Genomic DNA, 17,998 nt, shown 5'->3' with positions numbered 1-17,998 from the left:
CGCCTGATACCACGCACATACTATCGATATTCTGCCGTCGCTTGGTATTGTCGCTTCCTCCAATCGCCTGACTCTATGCAGGCAATAACAGTCAAGCGCTTTCATCACTCCCAAGTCTCACTATTTCCAAGCTTTCCTTCCGCACAAGAGCAGGATTATGTGAGACAGAAAGCTCACTCCTCTATCGAACAGGCGACTTCAAGTTGCCCAAGGCGGAATAGATGCCGATCAACGAGGCGCCGCAGCCCGCATGGCCAAGCCGCCAGCGCGATCCTCTACGTACCTCCCGCGGCCAGCTCGGTAGACGGTGAGACCAGGTCGAATTCGAGAGGAACCCGAGAAATACGGTCGCATCCCTCAGAAAACAAGGTTAAACACAAATAAGATTTGCCTCCAGTCAGCCTACTTCTCAAATAGACGCGGCATCGAACCGGGAAGATGGCTCTTCATAATGGCCATGTTCCTGATCACCGCTCCCGTGACACCCTAATCTCACACTGATCCTCTGGAGGCTCGGCAGCGGCTTGGGGGTTCCTGCGGGGAAAAGCACAACGCAGGTCGCCCACTACACGCCGGGCAAAAGCTGGGAGCTTCGCATCGGCCCTTTATCCTTCCAGTACGCATCTTGGCGCTCTCTGGCCAAGTCCCGTTTCTTGCCTCCCGAGGACACAGGAAGGACATATTCCATCAGCAAACTGCCAAGAAGGGAAGCCGCAAGTCATTCCTCCCGGCGTTTGGACGACAAGAGACCTTAATTTAAGCTACTTATTATAGGTAAGATAGCTTGCCTTTGCTGAACTTTCGACAAGGTCCGACGGAACCTTTTTCGCAGGACGGGGAGCAGCAAACTACCAACCGCGGGAGCACCGGCACGCGGACGCGGCGCTAGACAGGAATCCCAGTCGGCGGAATGTCTTGACCTACGTCGTTTTAGATCCTTCGCGACCGCGCACAATGTAGGCAGCTGGTTGAGTGTGGCCTGTCTCAATTGTGTTCTGCTAATGGCTGCTGTGCCACAATTCTCCCCCGCTGGTGCCTTCTCATATGATCTGCAGAAAGTTGGGTTTTGGGTCTTGCTGAGCCGCGAAAGCTCTCCATTCTGTCTATTGGAGCCGTCAAGCTGACATCTCATTTACCGCATCATTGTTAGTGGCATGCAGGTCAGAAAGCGTGTGGGCTAACACACAAAGGTTCCTCAGATGCCGCTGCAGCTGTCAAGCCTGGCATATGCTCCAATTGCTCCTCCAAACCCCTGCTCCCCCAGATTTTCCCTCCAGCTATTGAATGCGCCGAGACCAAAACAACAACACATTCGTCCTTTCGCCAAGCACACCGACGGCACGCCTCGCTTTCGCCCGGGGCTGACGCGCAAAAGTACGATGACGCAGGCCATTGCGCAAACTGGAAAGGCGTTCATTCAGGCTTTCTTGTGTTGGAGAACAGTCGTCCAACCAAGAATGAGGTCTAAACGGTTTAGAGATTGGGGGTGATGGTGGTGGTGATGATGGCCAGGAGTATATCTTCTGTTGAAGCCCCCCTTTTCCCGTTCCTGTGATCCAAGAAGAGACCATCGGGACTTTTCAGTCGAGGAATCAACTGTCTTACTCCGACTTCCTTCGTTGCCTTCTCCCGGCCTACCAACTTCGCAGGTCGCGCCCAGTCCATCGCACCGGACACTTCAACGAGCCTGAGCAGTCACGACGATGAAATACCAAGTCACGCTGCAGAGCGCACTCGCGCTGCTCGTCGCATGCACATCCGCAGCACCACTCAAAGGGATCGACCGCGAAACAATCCAGGATGAGTACGACTTCATCATCGCAGGAGGTACGTGACATCACCCCCGTCGGCCTCGCTCTCGCACCTTACATGTCCCTCATCCCATCCCTTTCCTGCATGTCAAAGAATACCAAGAAACCCGAAAAGCATAGTCTAAACAACACATATCACAATCGAACCATATAAAGGTCGAAAGGCTAACCTGCACCACCCACCCCTAGGCGGCACCGCCGGCCTCGTGCTCGCCAACCGGCTGAGCGAATCCGGCAAAAACCGGGTCCTCGTCCTCGAAGCGGGGCCGAACCCGGACGTCGTCTCCGCCTACAAGGCCCCCGGCGGCAACCAGTTCCTCGGCGGCACCGCCATCGACTGGTCTTTCTACACCACGCCCCAGGAGCACCTCGACGGCCGCATCCTGCGCTACCACCGCGGCCGCTGCCTCGGCGGCTCCTCCGTCACCAACGGCTTCTACTACGGCCGCGGCAGCGCCTCCGTCTACGACGACTGGGTCCGCGTCGGCAACCCCGGCTGGGGCTGGGCCGACGTCTACCCGCTCTTCATCCGCGGCACCTCCTTCAACCCGCCCGACGACCACGCCGCCAAGGGGTTTGACGTCAGCTACAAGACCTGGGACCCCGCCGCGTACGCGGATGGGCCGCTGCAGCTCGGCTTCCAGGGGTACGTCCCGCCGTCGGGGGTGGGCTTCATCGAGGCCGCGGCGGAGGCGCTGCAGATTCCGATTGTGAAGGACTACAACACGGGGAATAGCACCGGAGTGAAGCAGGGGACGGGACACCTGGACAGCAAGTTCCACCGCAGCTCGAGCTACGACTCGTACCTGAAGCAGGCCATCGGCCGCAAGAACCTTGACGTGCTGTACTTCGCCCCCGTGTGGAAGATCAACTTCGACACCACGGGAGCGAAACCCAAGGCCACGGGGGTCGCGTTCATGGACCACCCCACCGGCATCGTCTACGAGGTCTCCGCGAAGAAGGAGGTCATCGTGAGCTCCGGCGCCTTCAACTCGCCCCAACTCCTCATGGTCTCCGTAAGCCACTCCCCACTCCCCTTCCTATCATGACCTTCACTAACACCAAAACCAGGGCATCGGCCCCTCCGCTCAGCTCTCCAAATTCGGCATCACGCCCGTTCACATCAACGAGAACGTCGGCCAGCACCTCAACGACCACTCCGTCTTCTCCATCATGGCCCTCTCCACGCCCGAGTTCTCCACCACCGACATGGCCGCCACCTTCGCCTCCCTGCGCGCCGCCCAGGACCAGTTCGCCGCCAACCTCACCGGCGAGTACACCGCGCCCTCGGGCATCACCAACGCCTTCCAGCGCCTCTCCGCCGACGAACTGCGCGCCATCGGCGCCGAGCCCATTCTCGCCGCGGGGCTCGGCAATCAGTCCCACATCGAGTACCTCTTCGAGAGCGTCTTCTACCCCTCCGGCCCGACGCCGTACTACACGCCCAAATCCAACGAGACGTACATCAGCCTCACCGCGTCAAGCATGGTCGCCCTGTCCCGCGGGAATGTCACGCTGCGCTCGAACTCCATGGCCGAGTTCCCCCTCATCAACCCCAACGTCCGTCTCTCCCCCTGCCCATCTCTCACGAACACAAAGCTAACTTTCCCAAAAGTACTACGCCCACGGAACAGACCGCAAAATCGCCCTCGCCTCCTTCAAATACCTGCGCAAGATCCTCGCCCACCCGCGCATGTCCGCCTTCACCGTCGGGCCCGACCACGGCGAGGTCTCCCCCGGCGCGGCCGCCGTCGCCGAGGACGACGAGGACGCCGTGCTCGCGTACGTCCGCCAGAACACCATCCCCAACTGGCACGCCTCGGGGACGAACCAGATGCTCCCCGAGGCCGACGGCGGCGTCGTCGACCCGCGGCTGCGCGTGTACGGCGTCGACGGCCTGCGGGTGGTGGACTGCTCCATCATCCCGATCCTGCCGGACGTTAATATTGTGGCGAGCGTGTACATGGTTGGCGAGAAGGGGGCGGATCTTATCAGGGAGGATTGGGGTGATTTGTAATCTGCAGATGGCTGTGATATGTTGTAATTAGAGTGGGATGTCTTGGAATATAATGTGTTGTAAATGAGTTTGGGTTTTCTCATACGGTGACGATGTTGTGTTCGTTGAATATCGTGAACAGCTCATGGTGAGCGTGATACAACACGCTCACAAGCACCAGAATCAAATTCGTTAAGGAAACCCAGCGTTTGCCTCATCCCGCAGCATCCACATCGCAGATGCATCCATCACCCGAACGACCAGACGACATCTCTACGTACAGTTACATCCCACCACCGCCAAGATTCTTCCCCATGGCCACTCTGCTGCCATCCCACGTCCATCTCACCTCCTCCCATCAAGGGTGAAAGGAATACAACTCCCTCTTACAAAGCCAAGACCACAACGCCAAACAACAGCTCCTCCATACAACCCCTCACCTTCCAAATCCCAACTCGCAATGCCGGCATCCATACTCCATACCATACAAAGTAGGTCCATAACCAATGCCAATGCCGCGCCGCACCGTCTTCGCCGGGTCCCTGGCGTCGGAAAACCCGGCCCCCAAAGCACCAGACTAGACAAGATACTATCTATCCGTACCTGCACTACCATAATCCCCCCCTACCGTCGTCCTGGGCCATCGGCACGGGTCGGCAACCGCCAACGCCACCAACCAGCACCCCGTTCCCCCCTGCCCTAAGAGGCAAGAGGCCTCCCCTCCCTACAATTCTCAACCCTCATCCCGGCGTCCCTCGAGAGCAAGCACGGAAGCAAGGGCTTTAAACCAGGGGGGGTGGGTGACCATGGTGTGGAGGATCTGGCCAAACACATGGCTAACCAGGCGTGGAAAGCAGGGACCCCTTCGCAGCCGGAAGGTGGGAATCCTCGGGAAATGCCAGGAGATTTCCGTGCAATGTTCCTGCGATCTGGTCGGGGTGGTGAGCTAGATTTCAGAGAGCAAAAGACCAGGAGCTGATCAAAGCTGAGAAGAAGAGCCAAGGCGTTTCATTGACAGGCGCGCTGATAGGCTATTCGGGTTTTGCAAGGCATGAATGAGTGGAGTGGAGAGGATGCGGACATCGGCTGAAAACCATGCGTTGAGCACTTTCCTGAGGCTGACCACGCGACGTTTCGTGCTTCAACCGCTCGCCGGACCCATTGTAAGTGCCATGGGCGTAACGGCAAGTGTTTGCAACCAAGACATCACGGAACGAGGGCACGGGAGGAACGAATATGTTTGCAGATTCTCTTTATTGTTGTGGAGATCGAGTTGCGGGAGCGCCCAATCTATCTAGTACACGATGGCGACTATGGCCGACCGTTGAACTCCATCTCTTGCTCGCCAATGATAACAATCATCAATCATACCGAACCAGCTTGGCTCCTATAGAATTCTTTTCATCCGCCACAGATACAAAATAAACACAAAATGTGAAAGTAGATGCCATCCCGGTTAGGGTGTAGTAGTGATTTCCCCATGTCAACCCCAACGCCATGTCCCAGATATCAAGCTAGTATGCACAGGAAATGGTGTATCGCACGCACGATGCCCGTAATAAAGGTGCTAAAAAGAAGGTGAAGTAGCGAATGAGCAATTAGAGGCAGAGAGACTCTAATCTCGCGAGGACAGGCTCGAGGCTGGCGGCGATGCGTTGCACCTTGGCCATGGCGACACAGGCATTTTGCTCCTCTTCCGAAGCATCCACGAGCTCGTAGCGGGCAAGGACCTTCTCGCTCTCGACACCACCGAAGATCTCGACGTGGGAGAAAGCCTCGGTGTCCAGTTCGATGGGTCCTTCGGTAGCGGGGGCAGGGGCAGAGTGGTAGAGAGCAAACTCGGGGTCGTTCTCGAACTCGTCGTCGAAGACCTCCTCAGCGACGGCAGCCGGGGCGCTGACCTCAGGAGCCAGGGACTTGGGAGCCTCGATGGCGGGGAGCTCAATCTTCTCATCATCGGACTCGAAGTGCTCGCCGACAAAGTTGGAAGACTTGCCGGAGAGAACCTCGGTGTCGATAGAGACAGGGGCCTCGGGAGTCTGGACGGTGAAGACCTGGGGCTGGTAGTTGAAGTCGGCGTTCTCCATCTGGAGCATGGAGAAGTCCATGTTCTGCTCAGGGATCATAGCCATGCCAATCTGCTGCTGCTGGTTGTTGTAGGGGTTGACGTCCTTGGGGATCTGGCGCTGCTCGGGCTGTCTCTCAACCTTGACGGCGGGGGCGGGCTGCTGGGGAACAGCCTGGGGGTTGGTGCTCAGGTGGTCAAGAAAGTTGGAGAATGAGGGAGAAGACAGGAGCATGCGGGTAAGGTCCTGGAGACGCTTGTTCTCGTCGGCCAGGGCACGGTTGTGGGCGCGGAGGTCGCCGTTCTCGGTGACCTTGTTGGCAATCTCGGCCTCGAGCTGGGTGATGTATTCTGCGAATTGTTAGCGGGATCCATGTGAGCTGGTGGTGGTGATGGTGATTGCTTACCCTTTCTGCGGGAACGGAAGGCGCGGGCGGAGACCTTGTTGCGGAGCTGGCGACGCTCCTTGCTGCTGAGCTTCTTGCCCTCCTCGCTGGCGAGCAGCCTCTCGTCCTCGTCCATGTCCTCCTCATCCTTCTTGGGGCGGGGCAGGTTCATGAGAGGGGCCGGGTTGCCGTCGTCGGAAGCGGGCTTAGCACGCATAGAGTTGAGGAGCTGGGTGATCTTCTGCTCGACGATGGGGTCGGTAGGCTGCTGGCTCTTGGTGCGCTGCTTCTGCTGGCCCATCTGTTGGCGCTGCTGCTGCTGCTGGATGATCTGCTGCTGTTGCCTCTGCTGGGCCTGGGCCTTGGCGAGAGCGGCCTGAGAGTGCATGCCGGGCCAGAGTCTGCCGACGTTGCCCTGCTGGGAGGGGACAACAGGCGACTCCTGTCCGCCGATGGCAGTGGGGTTGACGGTAGAGTTGGGGAAGAAGAACTGGGACTCGGGAGGAGAGTCGAATTCCATGTCCATATCCAAGCCAGTGGAGTTCTGGGAAGGAGAGGTGTTGAAGTCAAACAGGTCGTTCTCGGGGCTCATTCCACCGTGGAGGTAGTCCAGGCTGAATCCACCGTTGTAGCCAGTGATCTGGGGGTTGGCCTCGTTCACGGCCAGGGTGTTTGCGAGGGCACCGGGGACGATGCCGGTCTGCTGCTTGTACAACTCATACTGATGGCTCGGGCCGGTGAGAGGCTGTGATGCGGAAGGCAGAGTTGGTGTCGCGACGGAGCTGACTGATGGGCGAGAGAAGGTGTTCTTTGCGGTGGCAGCGGGAGACAGGGAGGGAGACTGGTACGAGACGTTGTCGTACTCGCTGAAGTCGAGGAGAGCGTCGATGTTGTCGGTCATCTCGTCGGTTTAGAAGGGTCGAGCCCTTTTGGTGTCGAGGTGGGATTGTTGGATAGAGGTGGCAAACGCCGTCGGTGTGATCGTGGACCCGATTCGGTTCCTAGTAGTATACGCAGTCGATGATGAGGCTGGTGACGATGGGATCCAATGCCTCAGGACGATGTTTCGTTTGGTGGTTTGGATAGTCGGAGTTGGTTGAAGTGATGAATGGAGAAAAGGGAAAGAAGAACAGGAAGTGACGGACAAGAAAAGGTAGTGGAGGGTAGATGAGGGAGGGGGGTCTGGGCAGAGGATGTATGGATTTCTTGGTACGGGGGTACAGCGCAGGACGGAACAGCCAGAGGACAGGACAGACAGGACCGGGGGTGGACGGTTGTCAGTCCTGAGGAGGTAACGGGGGCAGGGTGGGCGTCTGTAACAGAAAAAGGGAGTGCAGCGCACAGGGCACGGGGCTTCCGTTTCCTCTGCAGTCACTGAGTGAGTGGCCGTTCCGTCGAGACTGAGAGAGAGACAGAGTCTTCGGAGGACCAGGGTCAGAAAGCGGGCCAAGCGGGCTTCTGGGCGGGCTGAACAGGGATGCCTGCTCGCTGGAGGAGGGGGGGCGCTGATGGGAAGGAAAGAGGGACGCGTAAGCCGATGGACGAGGAGCCCACATTGGGACTAGCGCAAAGAGGCTAGGAAGCGAGCCCGAGCCAATGGATACCCGGGCACTTGGCTGACGGCTTTTGCCTTTCCTTCAGCGGTGTTGCTGCTGATGCGGTGCTGATTCTGATGCTGATGCTGATATCGATACGCCGTAAGGTAATTATGGCAGGTGCTGTTGAGCCTATTGCCAGTAGGTACTTCCTGCCGTTGTTTTCTACGATGACCTACAGCAGGTGCACTGGAAAGCAAGAGGCACCCAACGTGAGGCAGGCGCTGGTCGTGTGCCCTTTCCCATAATCATAATGCAGCATCATCAGGCAGTTGCTTTTCGAATTGCTCTTGCCGTGCCCGGCGATAGGATAATTACTAGATGACAGGCAGGCACGCACGCAGGCAGGTGCAGGTACTTCCGTCCGTACAGCAGGCAGGAAACATTGCAACCTGGGGGCACTCGTACTAGACGCCGATGCACCTGTCATCAGCCAATGGCAGCCCGTCGCTGGCACAGAAAGAGGGCAGGAAGACACGTCTGCGGCCTGAGGATGACGACGCCAGCTGCCCTTTTGGGGTGCGCTTACGGCTAACCGTCCTAACCAATACTGCTTTTCTGCGTCCTTTTGCTGAGGCCGCGACTGTCCCGCTGCGGTGGAATTCGACGAGGCCTCGTCACTCGCGCCCGACACCCCCCAAGAGACCGCTTGTTTTGATATCAAGACAGCGCAAGCCGCCGACTTTTTTGCTATGGCGCCATTGGATGCACCCGTACCGGCCAACTGCTGACGACGACTCCCCCACGAAGGTGCCTGCCGATTGACTTTTTTTCTTTCAGTTCTGTTGAATTTATCCGTGATTTGTGTGCCATCACCCACTGCGAAAATGTGTGCGATTCCACTCCGCGAGAGAGGTTTTTTGGCAGATACTGACGACAGGACTGGCGAGGAAGCCTACGACTGGAATGCCCATCATTACACGGCACAGCACGTGGCTGCGTCGTCGACGTCGTCGGTGTCGGTGTCGTTATCGCTCGCTTCCATCCTCGCGAATTGTCAGCAGAAGCAGTTCGAATTGTCCCGAAAGAGAACTCGAGGAACACCAGACTCGGGCCCGAGGGCGGCGCTGGCCTTCAACTGAATCCCGTCTGTGGCTTCGGGCGCAACACTGAAATCCGAGAGCGACAATACGATGCTGAGCAGCCGCTGTTCAACGACTCACTGCCCGACGGAGGCGGCGGACGGAGGGTTGTGACTGCGCGGCGCCCCTGTTCGCACTCGCCTGGTCTGACAGCAGGTAGCGGTACTTCATCTGTCACTTTTTTATCGTTTGAATCAAAGTACTGGCTACAAAGCTGCCGCGTTCCGGGCGTGGCTGTTCCAGTTGGCGCTCTGGCGTTGGCGTCGAATTGCTGCAGCTTGAGCTCTCGCTCTTTCCACCATCAGCAAATCGCAGTCGCTGCCGCTCACCCTACAGGAAGGTTGTCTGCTCCGCCTCCATGCCAGACCACATTTTCGGTTCATGATCGTCGCAATCTTCAAATCGTCCAGCTGCTCCAAGTAGGCTTATGTGCCTCTTCCTGCCTCGCATCCATCTACAAACACCAAAAACCCGCCGTTGCAGTTCAGCCCCCTCTGACACCTATTCTCAGTATCGCCATACCACTTTGAGCCATCTGCAACTGCAACGGTTTTCTCCTACAGCCTCATCCTCGACCTCACCTCACCCTCGACTCTCGGTCGTTCCCCTTGAAGCACAGATCACGGCATAGATTGTGGCTCTCATCTCGACTCTCGCCTCCCACGCCCACATCACGAAAGGCTCCTCCGAAGATGCTCTCAACACGGAGGGTCGTGTTTTGCCATGCGCTGACACAATTTCATTCCCGCGGCTCCAAATCTTTCAGCTGCCCCGAACAGGAAGCTGTCCTCCGTCCGTTCTCAACGGCATAAATCAAAAGAGTTTGGACTTTGGTGCCCGCCTCGTCCGTGCACACCGAGCATTATCACTGGCCCTCGCTCTTATTCACGCCGCATCGGAATGGGCACAATTCATTCCATCCAGACTCCAGACTGCCTGCACCTCCCGAGCCGGGCTCACTTGATCGCCAGTGGCCAGCCCGTCCAGGGGATGTCCCTTTCGTGATGGAAATGCCGCTCGCTGTGCAGAGCTTCATTCCTGTGGGACGCTGGTCAGATCGTTGAATCTCCGCTCCCTGACCCTACCTCGATAATTCATGCACTGCCTCCACGGCCGCTATCAACTGGACCGATAGTTGCTCCCAGCAAATCACCACCACCGTCTGGTAATCTGCCAGTGGAGGGATGTTGATTCGCCCTGTGCCCGTGGGCTGTGCCGTCCGTTGGGAAAACATTGCGCACCCGGTGGCTGTCAACAAGCCTGCCTGTTCACCACCGTTGTTTACTGTCAATCATCTGGCAGGGGCGCCGACTGGCTTGCTCGCGATGCCAGCAGAAACATGCCAAACGGAAACGGGCAAATAGACTTTACGAAAATACCCAATTCTGCCGAACTTCCTGGCCGATGCGGCAGACTCCGACAGAAATCGTTCAGCTGTTGCAAATACCGAACAGCGAAAGAATCAGACAAGGCGGCCAGCGGGAGACCTCGTCTGGCCGATACACGATGGAAATTGAGCTTGTTGCAGCCCCCAGACTCGAGGACAAGCTCATGTTCCTCACCATCTCGCCTACCCTGCAGTCTGGACCGTCTCTTCGGGTCTCGATTTCAGGCCGCGGATGCTGAGCCGGCCAATGACTACCCCGGCGCCGTTTCGGCATTCTCCAGCTCGTGCTGCTCCACAAACCCTTCGAGCGTCGAGAGCGTCTCGGCCATCTCGCTTTCACCCCACCTCTCCCGACGTCCTCCCACATTCCCGGCGGCCGAGTCGCTCAATTCTTTGTGCCTCCAGCACCGCGCTGACTCTCTTTTCCGTTTGCACGCCTTCGCACACGCCGCCAGTGGATGCACAACTCCCCCCAAGAGCCACAAGAGCCACGGCCGGCGCACTACTGGCCACTAAGCGTCGTCCGGGCCCCCGGGGAAGCTTACATAAAGTTCCATCTAAGCCCATTGTTATGCCGCAGCGATCAACATTAGCTAATGCTGGCTGTGGTGCCGCTTGCTGCTGCTCCCCAACGAACCATGACGTTGGTGTTCAAAAATAGCAACAGCGCGACGCCTTGTTTCACCTGCGGCACTTCCCACGAATCCATTCCAACAACACCACTGAGCCAGAACGGCCGTCTTTCCGTCCTTCGCCCAACCCAACCCATATCCAGCCCCGACATGGCCTGCCCCGGCGTCCCGGCACTTAGCATCTGCCAGCAATCCACTACCCCGTCCGCCATGGCTTGCGGCCAATAACGACAAGGCTTTGAAGGCTTTGAAGGAAATAGGGGTCGCATCATGAAGCATTACACCAGATTTTCAGACCCTCGAGAGGCCGAAAGAGGACGTCTTGCCAGACGTAGCCTGCAGTCTGTCTGCAGAGATGCACTCCTGACGGCCTGTCATCCCATAAACCCATGGCATGCTTCTCGCCCCTATCCACTGATGCCCACGGGAATGGCGTCGGTTTGATCGCCCACATCGGCGCATCGCCAGCAGATCAGGGAGGTTTCCTAGATCCGGCCAGTCACACCTTCAGCTGAGGGGTCGTCCTCGGTGCCAGTCTGGAGTATCGATGCCATCTCGTCGTTCTAGAACGACAGCCCATATTCTGCCCCTTCGGCCCTAGGGCAGCAGGCTCCCTCCAACCCCTCATCGAAAGACCCTCGACTCCTGACCCGGACATCCCAAGCTTTAACTGCAATGGTATATCCAAGAAGAGCCTTGCCGTCCCCAAGCCTCTCCCAAACGGTTGTGTTTCTTTTGCTTTCCTCTCTCCACATTGCTCTGTTCATCGCCCAATACGACCTTGCCGGTCAAGCACACCGCGCCGGTGAACGCACCATTATCCCACATTCCAACACAACCCGTCCCCACCAGGCAATAAACCCGTCCAAGCCGTCGAGCCAGCCAGGCTTGATTCGAACAAACTTTTGGGGAGGGGGCAGAACACGTTAAAATTCCGTTATCAGGCTCTGTCGTCCCGGGGAGGGGCTGAGCCCGGAACAAACAACCTTCACGACTCAGTCCCTCCCGGAGGTTCAAGACATTTCTGCTCATTTCGGGCTTAGCGTTAATTGCACAGAGCCAAGCCTCGGCCGGGAGACTGGGGGCGCTCTTCCCGTCCGCTGCCAAATAACGCATGAGCCACTGCAAAAATTCAGTGCAATTTGGCAACACTGCCGGAAAGTGAACAGCAATGGAAAACATTCCGTGGCGACGGGGCTCAATGTCACCCTTTTCCGCGGCGTGGTTCCCTGGAATAGAAACATCTCACCACGTTTTTGGTCGCACCACTGCCGTCATTCGGTGTGCCGACCAACGCCCGGTTATGTCAGCAATCATGATTCTGGCAGATTTACGGAGTACCGCAGTAAAGCCACAGACAGTTGGTTTACATAACATCACGTGTCGTGGCAGTGCGGTAGCTCCTCCTTTCCTCTCGTCCACTCATCTGGTGATCTTCGCTGCAAAACACTCAGATACATGTCGCCACAAACAACACAGTCCATCCTCGAATGCTCGTTCGTCGGCCAGGCAATTTACCTCGAGTGATTCGCGCAACCATCAATTCCCGCGTCCCGTCTGCCCCCTGACGATCATGCCATCCGAGCAGGTTTTCTGCCAGTCCGACACGGCACAACTGTGACGCTGTGGCTGCACAGCCACATCATACTGACCAGCCACAGCACCGATACCCCGCATCTGTGGCGTCATGGGTCTCGGTGCGCCACACCTGCGGCCTCCCATCGTCGGCTCGGCAGGCGAAAGTTCAATGTCCCGTTGGTTGTGGGCATTCGGATATCGAAAACTTCGCCGGAGCGCTCCGTCTCTTCGAGCCCGGACGACTCCCCGTCGTCCGAACAGAAGGCCTCCCCTCACCTCTTATCGCACTCGCACTGGACGGAAAAGAGTAAGGTTTTATCGGCAGTGCGGAGATGCACATCACTTTCTGTGTTAGATGGGAGGTGAGGTGCATGTGGATGGTCCGTGTGCCGTGTGCCGTGTGTGTGATGTGAGCTTTTCTCGATCCTCGGTTCGCACTGCTGTTTTGAAGCTGCGATAGACTTTCCGATGGATCGCCACTGCGTCAGCGGGGATGGAAAGGGAAGACAAGGTCCAGACCGTTTCGTTCGCTCCGTCTGATGCTAAGCTGGACTGCTGTGATGTGCCGAAGAAAGACTGATCTGTGCAGGTAAGGTGATGTGCACCCGCGCGCGGGCAGGCGTGCGGGGGGGAGGACAGTCAGATTCTGTTTTAGAAATTTAGAGGACGGCGGGGAATGAGTAAGGTGTATTCTGCCGATGTTTGTAGAGCTCCGAGGGTTGTGAGTGGTTGGTGGTGGATGGTGTGAGTCGTGGAGAGCTGCGGCGGAAGGTTTTGAGAGTCGTGGAGAGTGACGGCTCTGCATTTCGAGACTAGTTAATGTTGAGTCATTGGTTGATTCGTTTTCATTCCTCTGGTGGTTTTCGTTGATGCGTGTGAGACTGGTGGAGGTCATTTGTTGATGGTATTGGATGTGAAGGGGGTCGTGCTGTGGATGGGTAAGATGAAGTCGCGGTTTTGAGACTGATGCCAGTTGTAGAATCTAATGAAACTACCTTGGGCTAATTCTTTAATGAGTTTTACACTGGTTTACGATAGTTTGAGCAGTTTTGCATGAGTTTGTGTCGCGTGAGAATTTTTGATTACCTTTGATGTGCATATTGGTGTTTCGGATTGCTCGCGACAATTTTGGCTCGACTTCTTCACACCATAGCACTTTGTATTAACGAGTGCATTACTCTAGATCATGAAAGCGTGTAAGGCAATGAAGTTTGTCGGAAAAGCGAATTTATTGAGTGAATATGCCCGTACAGTAGCTATGGATGCCATGAGACCATCTAGACCTTCGCGCCCTGAATGTACCACCCGGATGCTAGAATCCTGAGATCTCGTAATTGAAGCTTGCTATGTAGTAGGAGATGAAACTACCTGTCAATAAAAAGAAATAGAGATGGTTTTTCTGTACTAGTTTGGATCGGGAAATGGGGATAGGTGCCGGTAGACACAAACTTGAGGCTATCCGTTCTCGCTGCGGCTGGGCAGCCGGAGCAGATGCCGACATTTAGAAAGCAAAAGTAGACGAGCAAGTTTCTAAGAGGTTTCGAAAATCTAGAAGCCTGCCTAGACTCATAGACCGCGCAATTCCATGGCGGTTGTGGGAAATAACCTTGCCTTACGACACCAGGGGTGTGTGCCCCCTAACACGGCAGACGAGAGCCTCACGATAGCCAGGCAATGGCAGGTTACGAGGGATAAGGTACTTAGGCAGTAGTAATGCTGATTCAATTCCAAGGCTATGTATTATGAAAACTTCCTCGTAAGCTCTATCCTCTCACCGTGCCATAGTCGCTCTACTCTCAGCCATCTAATTCAGGGGCCTGGCAGCCTCGCCATTGGCTATGCTTTTCTCTCCACCCATCCTGACAACATCAAAATTCCTCCAGTCGCTTGTCCCTTCGCGGCAAGCTTTCATATACGGCGGAATGCCGCCGACGTAGTTGAGCTGTTCTCTCGGCTTACCCGGTATGTTGGCGCCGAGGTACCACGAAGAGTCGTTTTTCCGGAACAGAGTTGCCTCGTTCATGGATAGAATCAACTCTTTCCACTGCTCTTCTGCTTCGCGCCGAGGCTCGATGGACTTGACGTTCTCATTACGCAGCTTGGCTATGAAGTCGGTGATGAATTCGACTTGCTGCTCGATGAAGGGCGGAGCGTTCGTGAGAGCTGTGGGTGCTGTTTGAGGAAGTCGTTAGCTTGCGCATCTTGACGCCTGCCAGGTTGAAACTTGCCTTGAGGACCGTATATCATAAACATATTCGGGCATCCCCTGACCATGAGCCCGAGATACGTCCAAACACCATCTTTCCACCTATCCTTCATGTCAACACCATCTTTCCCTCTCAATCCCATGCTTGTCAGGCTGCCCGTACAGTTATCGTAGCCCGTCGCGAGCAAAATAATATCATGCTCCCTCTCCGTCCCATCCTCCGTCACGATACCCCTTTTCGAGAACTTTCGGATGGGGTACTTCTTCACTCCTACAACCTCGACATTGTCCTGGTCAAGACACTCGTAGTAGTCCTGCTCCAGGCTGCTCCTCTTCGTCGCAAAGGGGAACGGCGGCTCCTCCGGCACCACAATCGCCCTCTTCGCCGGATCCCGCACCCTCGGCCCCGTCTTTTTCTTCCAAAACTCGTACATGGACCGATTCGCCTTCTCGTCGATCAAGTAGTCCACATAGTTCCCGGCCTGGAAGTTGAAGCCCCCTCGATGCCACAGCTCCTCCCAGAACGCCTCCCTCTCCTCCTCCGAAGCCTGCGCCGCCACCTTCGTCGTCCCGTCGCACGGCAGCCCCGGCATGCTCTCCCTCGCAGCCCTGAAGAGGATCCCATACACCGACTTGAGCTGCCGCTGCTCCATCTCCGTCATCTCCCGCTGCACCATCGGCAGCGCAATGTTCGGGTTGCGAATGTACACCGTCAGCTCGACGCCGTCCGCTTTCGCAATCTCCTGCACGCACTGCACCCCAGTCGCCCCGGCCCCGATCACCGCAACCTTCTTCCCCCGAAAGTCGATGCCCCCCTCCGGCCACGACGCCGAGTGCACCACGACCCCTTCGAAATCCTCCATACCCGCAAAACTCGGTTCGTACCGCTTATTCGAGCTCCCCGTCGCCGGAATCAGAAACCTCGCCGTGATCATCCGCCCTTTATCCGTCTCAACGCTCCACAACCCCGTCTCCTCGTCAAAATCAGCCCCAACAACAACAGTCCCGTAGCTCACATCCCGCGAGATGTCCAACACAGCGTCCACGTGCCGAAAGTACCGCTTGATCTCCTCGTGCCCGGGGAACCGCTGCGACCACGCCCAGTTCTTCCACACCTCCTTGACCGAGAGCTGGTAGTACGGCGCCTCGGAGTCGACGCGCGCGCCGGGGTACCGGTTCCAGTGCCACACGCCCCCGAGCGCGGCGCCGGCCTCGACGATGTGCGCGCGCAGCCCGAGCCGGCGGAGCTGGTGCAGCGCGTAGACGCCCCCGAACCCGCCGCCGATGATGAGCGCCTCGTAGTCCATTTCCGTGCCCGATGTGCTGTTGGCGCCACCGCTTCCGTCGCCGGTGAGGCGGCGGCGGCTCTTGTACGGCTGGGCGATGGAGCCCATTTTGCCGGCGTCTAGTCAGGTGGGAAGTTAATCGACGGTCGGATCGAGTCAAGAGGAAGAGAGTTTGGGGAGATAGGAGTCAGGTTGGTTTTGAAAGGGGAAGGAACACGACTCAGCAGGAGAGATGAGTCGAATTGTGAGGGCTGGGTGATTGGGTGGCGAGATCGGACGGTGGTTTTTGGGTTTGCGCTGGAGGGCATATCTGAAGCTGCAGCCTCTTTTCAGTCCCATGTTTTTCTCCTCACCCGCCAGCCGGCAGATAGACCTGGAAACATGGAAACACGGAAACATGCTAACATGCCAAGTAGGGAAGTCAGGGCACCTCGTATGACGCCTACTTGCCTCCGCGGAACCCTTGTTTGCGAGTGTCGCTGGTCTTCTCACGACTCTGCCGAGAGTCTTGGGTGTTCAGGGGAGAGATCCTACCGATTCATAAATGATCGACATAGGAGCTTGGAGTTTTGTTTGAAACGGATCGTGACAGTTGGGGAACCTTGCCGGCGTTGCATCGCGGGGGGCTGGATGGGTCCATGTTAGCTCTCGCGGGGAAGATGATGGCGACTTCCGCTCTCCGAGGATATGCAGGTCATGCGCGACATCCCATGGTGATTAGTCGAGGCCACCGACAGAGCAGGGTTGGAGCGGTCTGGAAGTTGGAGAGTTTGGGTCAGGCTTTCACCTGGCCGATTAGCTATGCGATTCCAAGCAGTTTGTAAGCAGCATTCTATCATGGTGATGTGCTTTCATGTTCAAGAGCTTGGTGAAACGTTCGAGTAGTTCCGAGCATGGGATGAGGCTTTTGTTCCTCTGTTGCTAGGGGCTCGTGTCTGGAAACGCTGAATCAAGAGATTACTGACTGATCTCAACAAATGCGGGAACACCAAGCCCATCATGCCAAGTGGTGTGAGACTTCGGGGCGTTCGAATCAGTTGAAAAAGGAGCAAACACTGCCTACCCCAGCCCGGTCAGCGTCTTAGGAGGATAGATTGTCGGAAGCAGATAACTTTACTGCCAAAGACATAAGGAATGCGTCTTCCTTAATGCTAAAGAATAGATGAGATCTTTTTCAGTGAAGGTTTGACGCCTGGTTAACGACCTGCCGAGTTGTGATTATGTCATGTCTGACTCCCAGCTTGGCTGCCTGGAACTCCGTGATGACCTCCACGTTGATACCCCAGCACCCGGAGCAACACTCAGCAAACCTGTGCCTCAAGTGACAATTAGAGATTGAAAAAAATTGGAGGCAGTAAATCAAAATTGGGAGATGCGCATCTCTCATCATGCCGGCCAATGAGGTCGCTTGGTGGTTGACGGCCTCCTGCAGCACCAACAGGCAACACACCGCCACAGTGACGAAGTGGAAGAACAAAGCCAGGAGGAGGTTGGTTCAAGACGCAGCGAAATTGATCTTTCCACAGGCTTCTTCTTGCTTAATAAAGAAAATACACTTCTTGAGGACCTCCTGCATTGTGCACATGCTTCACTTGTGTCAATAAGGCTCAAGGGCAAGAGTCAAAGAAGTGATCTTGGAGCTTGCAGCAATTTGTGAATACGAGTATTATCCAAATAACGTCTCCAATTACCAATTCAGAAGGAGGGCTGAAAAGTCTGCTCGATCGACAACAAACGGCCTCTTCCATTGACCGCTGCCTTGCTACCTTACCACCTCACCACCTCCACATCCTCTGTCTCTTCTCAACTCCTCATCTCCCCCTCTCATCCACCGACCGCAAATTGAGAATTCTTCATCCTTTGGTTATCTCTACGTCCTGTATCACCATAGCCTCCCACTTTTGAGGTTCAACCTGGAAGTAGTGCTTATCTTACCCATCCAATCTGACAAACACCCAGCAATCTCCGAAGGAT

At 56.4% G+C, this 17,998-nt stretch overlaps 3 protein-coding genes across 3 annotated transcripts; 1 reads left to right on the top strand and 2 right to left on the bottom strand.

Annotated features, from left to right (window-relative positions):
* Positions 1-1,703: 1,703 nt before the first annotated feature.
* Positions 1,704-3,828, top strand: COL26b_004523 (uncharacterized protein; the record flags this gene model as incomplete). Its single annotated transcript, XM_053177398.1, has 4 exons — positions 1,704-1,827; positions 2,001-2,827; positions 2,883-3,371; positions 3,427-3,828. 4 exons carry the CDS (start codon positions 1,704-1,706, stop codon positions 3,826-3,828), a joined length of 1,842 nt encoding a protein of 613 aa, XP_053038757.1.
* A 1,577-nt stretch (positions 3,829-5,405) lies between these two features.
* On the bottom strand, positions 5,406-7,159 carry MBZ1 (BZIP-type transcription factor mbz1; the record flags this gene model as incomplete). Its single annotated transcript, XM_053177397.1, has 2 exons — positions 5,406-6,223; positions 6,280-7,159. 2 exons carry the CDS (start codon positions 7,157-7,159, stop codon positions 5,406-5,408), a joined length of 1,698 nt encoding a protein of 565 aa, XP_053038756.1.
* A 7,177-nt stretch (positions 7,160-14,336) lies between these two features.
* Positions 14,337-16,132, bottom strand: COL26b_004521 (uncharacterized protein; the record flags this gene model as incomplete). Its single annotated transcript, XM_053177396.1, has 2 exons — positions 14,337-14,704; positions 14,902-16,132. The coding sequence occupies 2 exons, from the start codon at positions 16,130-16,132 to the stop codon at positions 14,337-14,339; spliced, it is 1,599 nt and encodes a 532-aa protein (XP_053038755.1).
* Positions 16,133-17,998: the final 1,866 nt, after the last annotated feature.

This window comes from Colletotrichum chrysophilum (assembly GCF_026319265.1).
Source record: "Colletotrichum chrysophilum strain AFK26 chromosome Unknown scaffold_27, whole genome shotgun sequence".
Taxonomy (NCBI): Eukaryota; Fungi; Ascomycota; class Sordariomycetes; order Glomerellales; family Glomerellaceae; genus Colletotrichum; species Colletotrichum chrysophilum.
The sequence above is the reverse complement of the archived record's forward strand: the minus strand, read 5'-3'. Positions and strand labels throughout refer to the sequence as shown.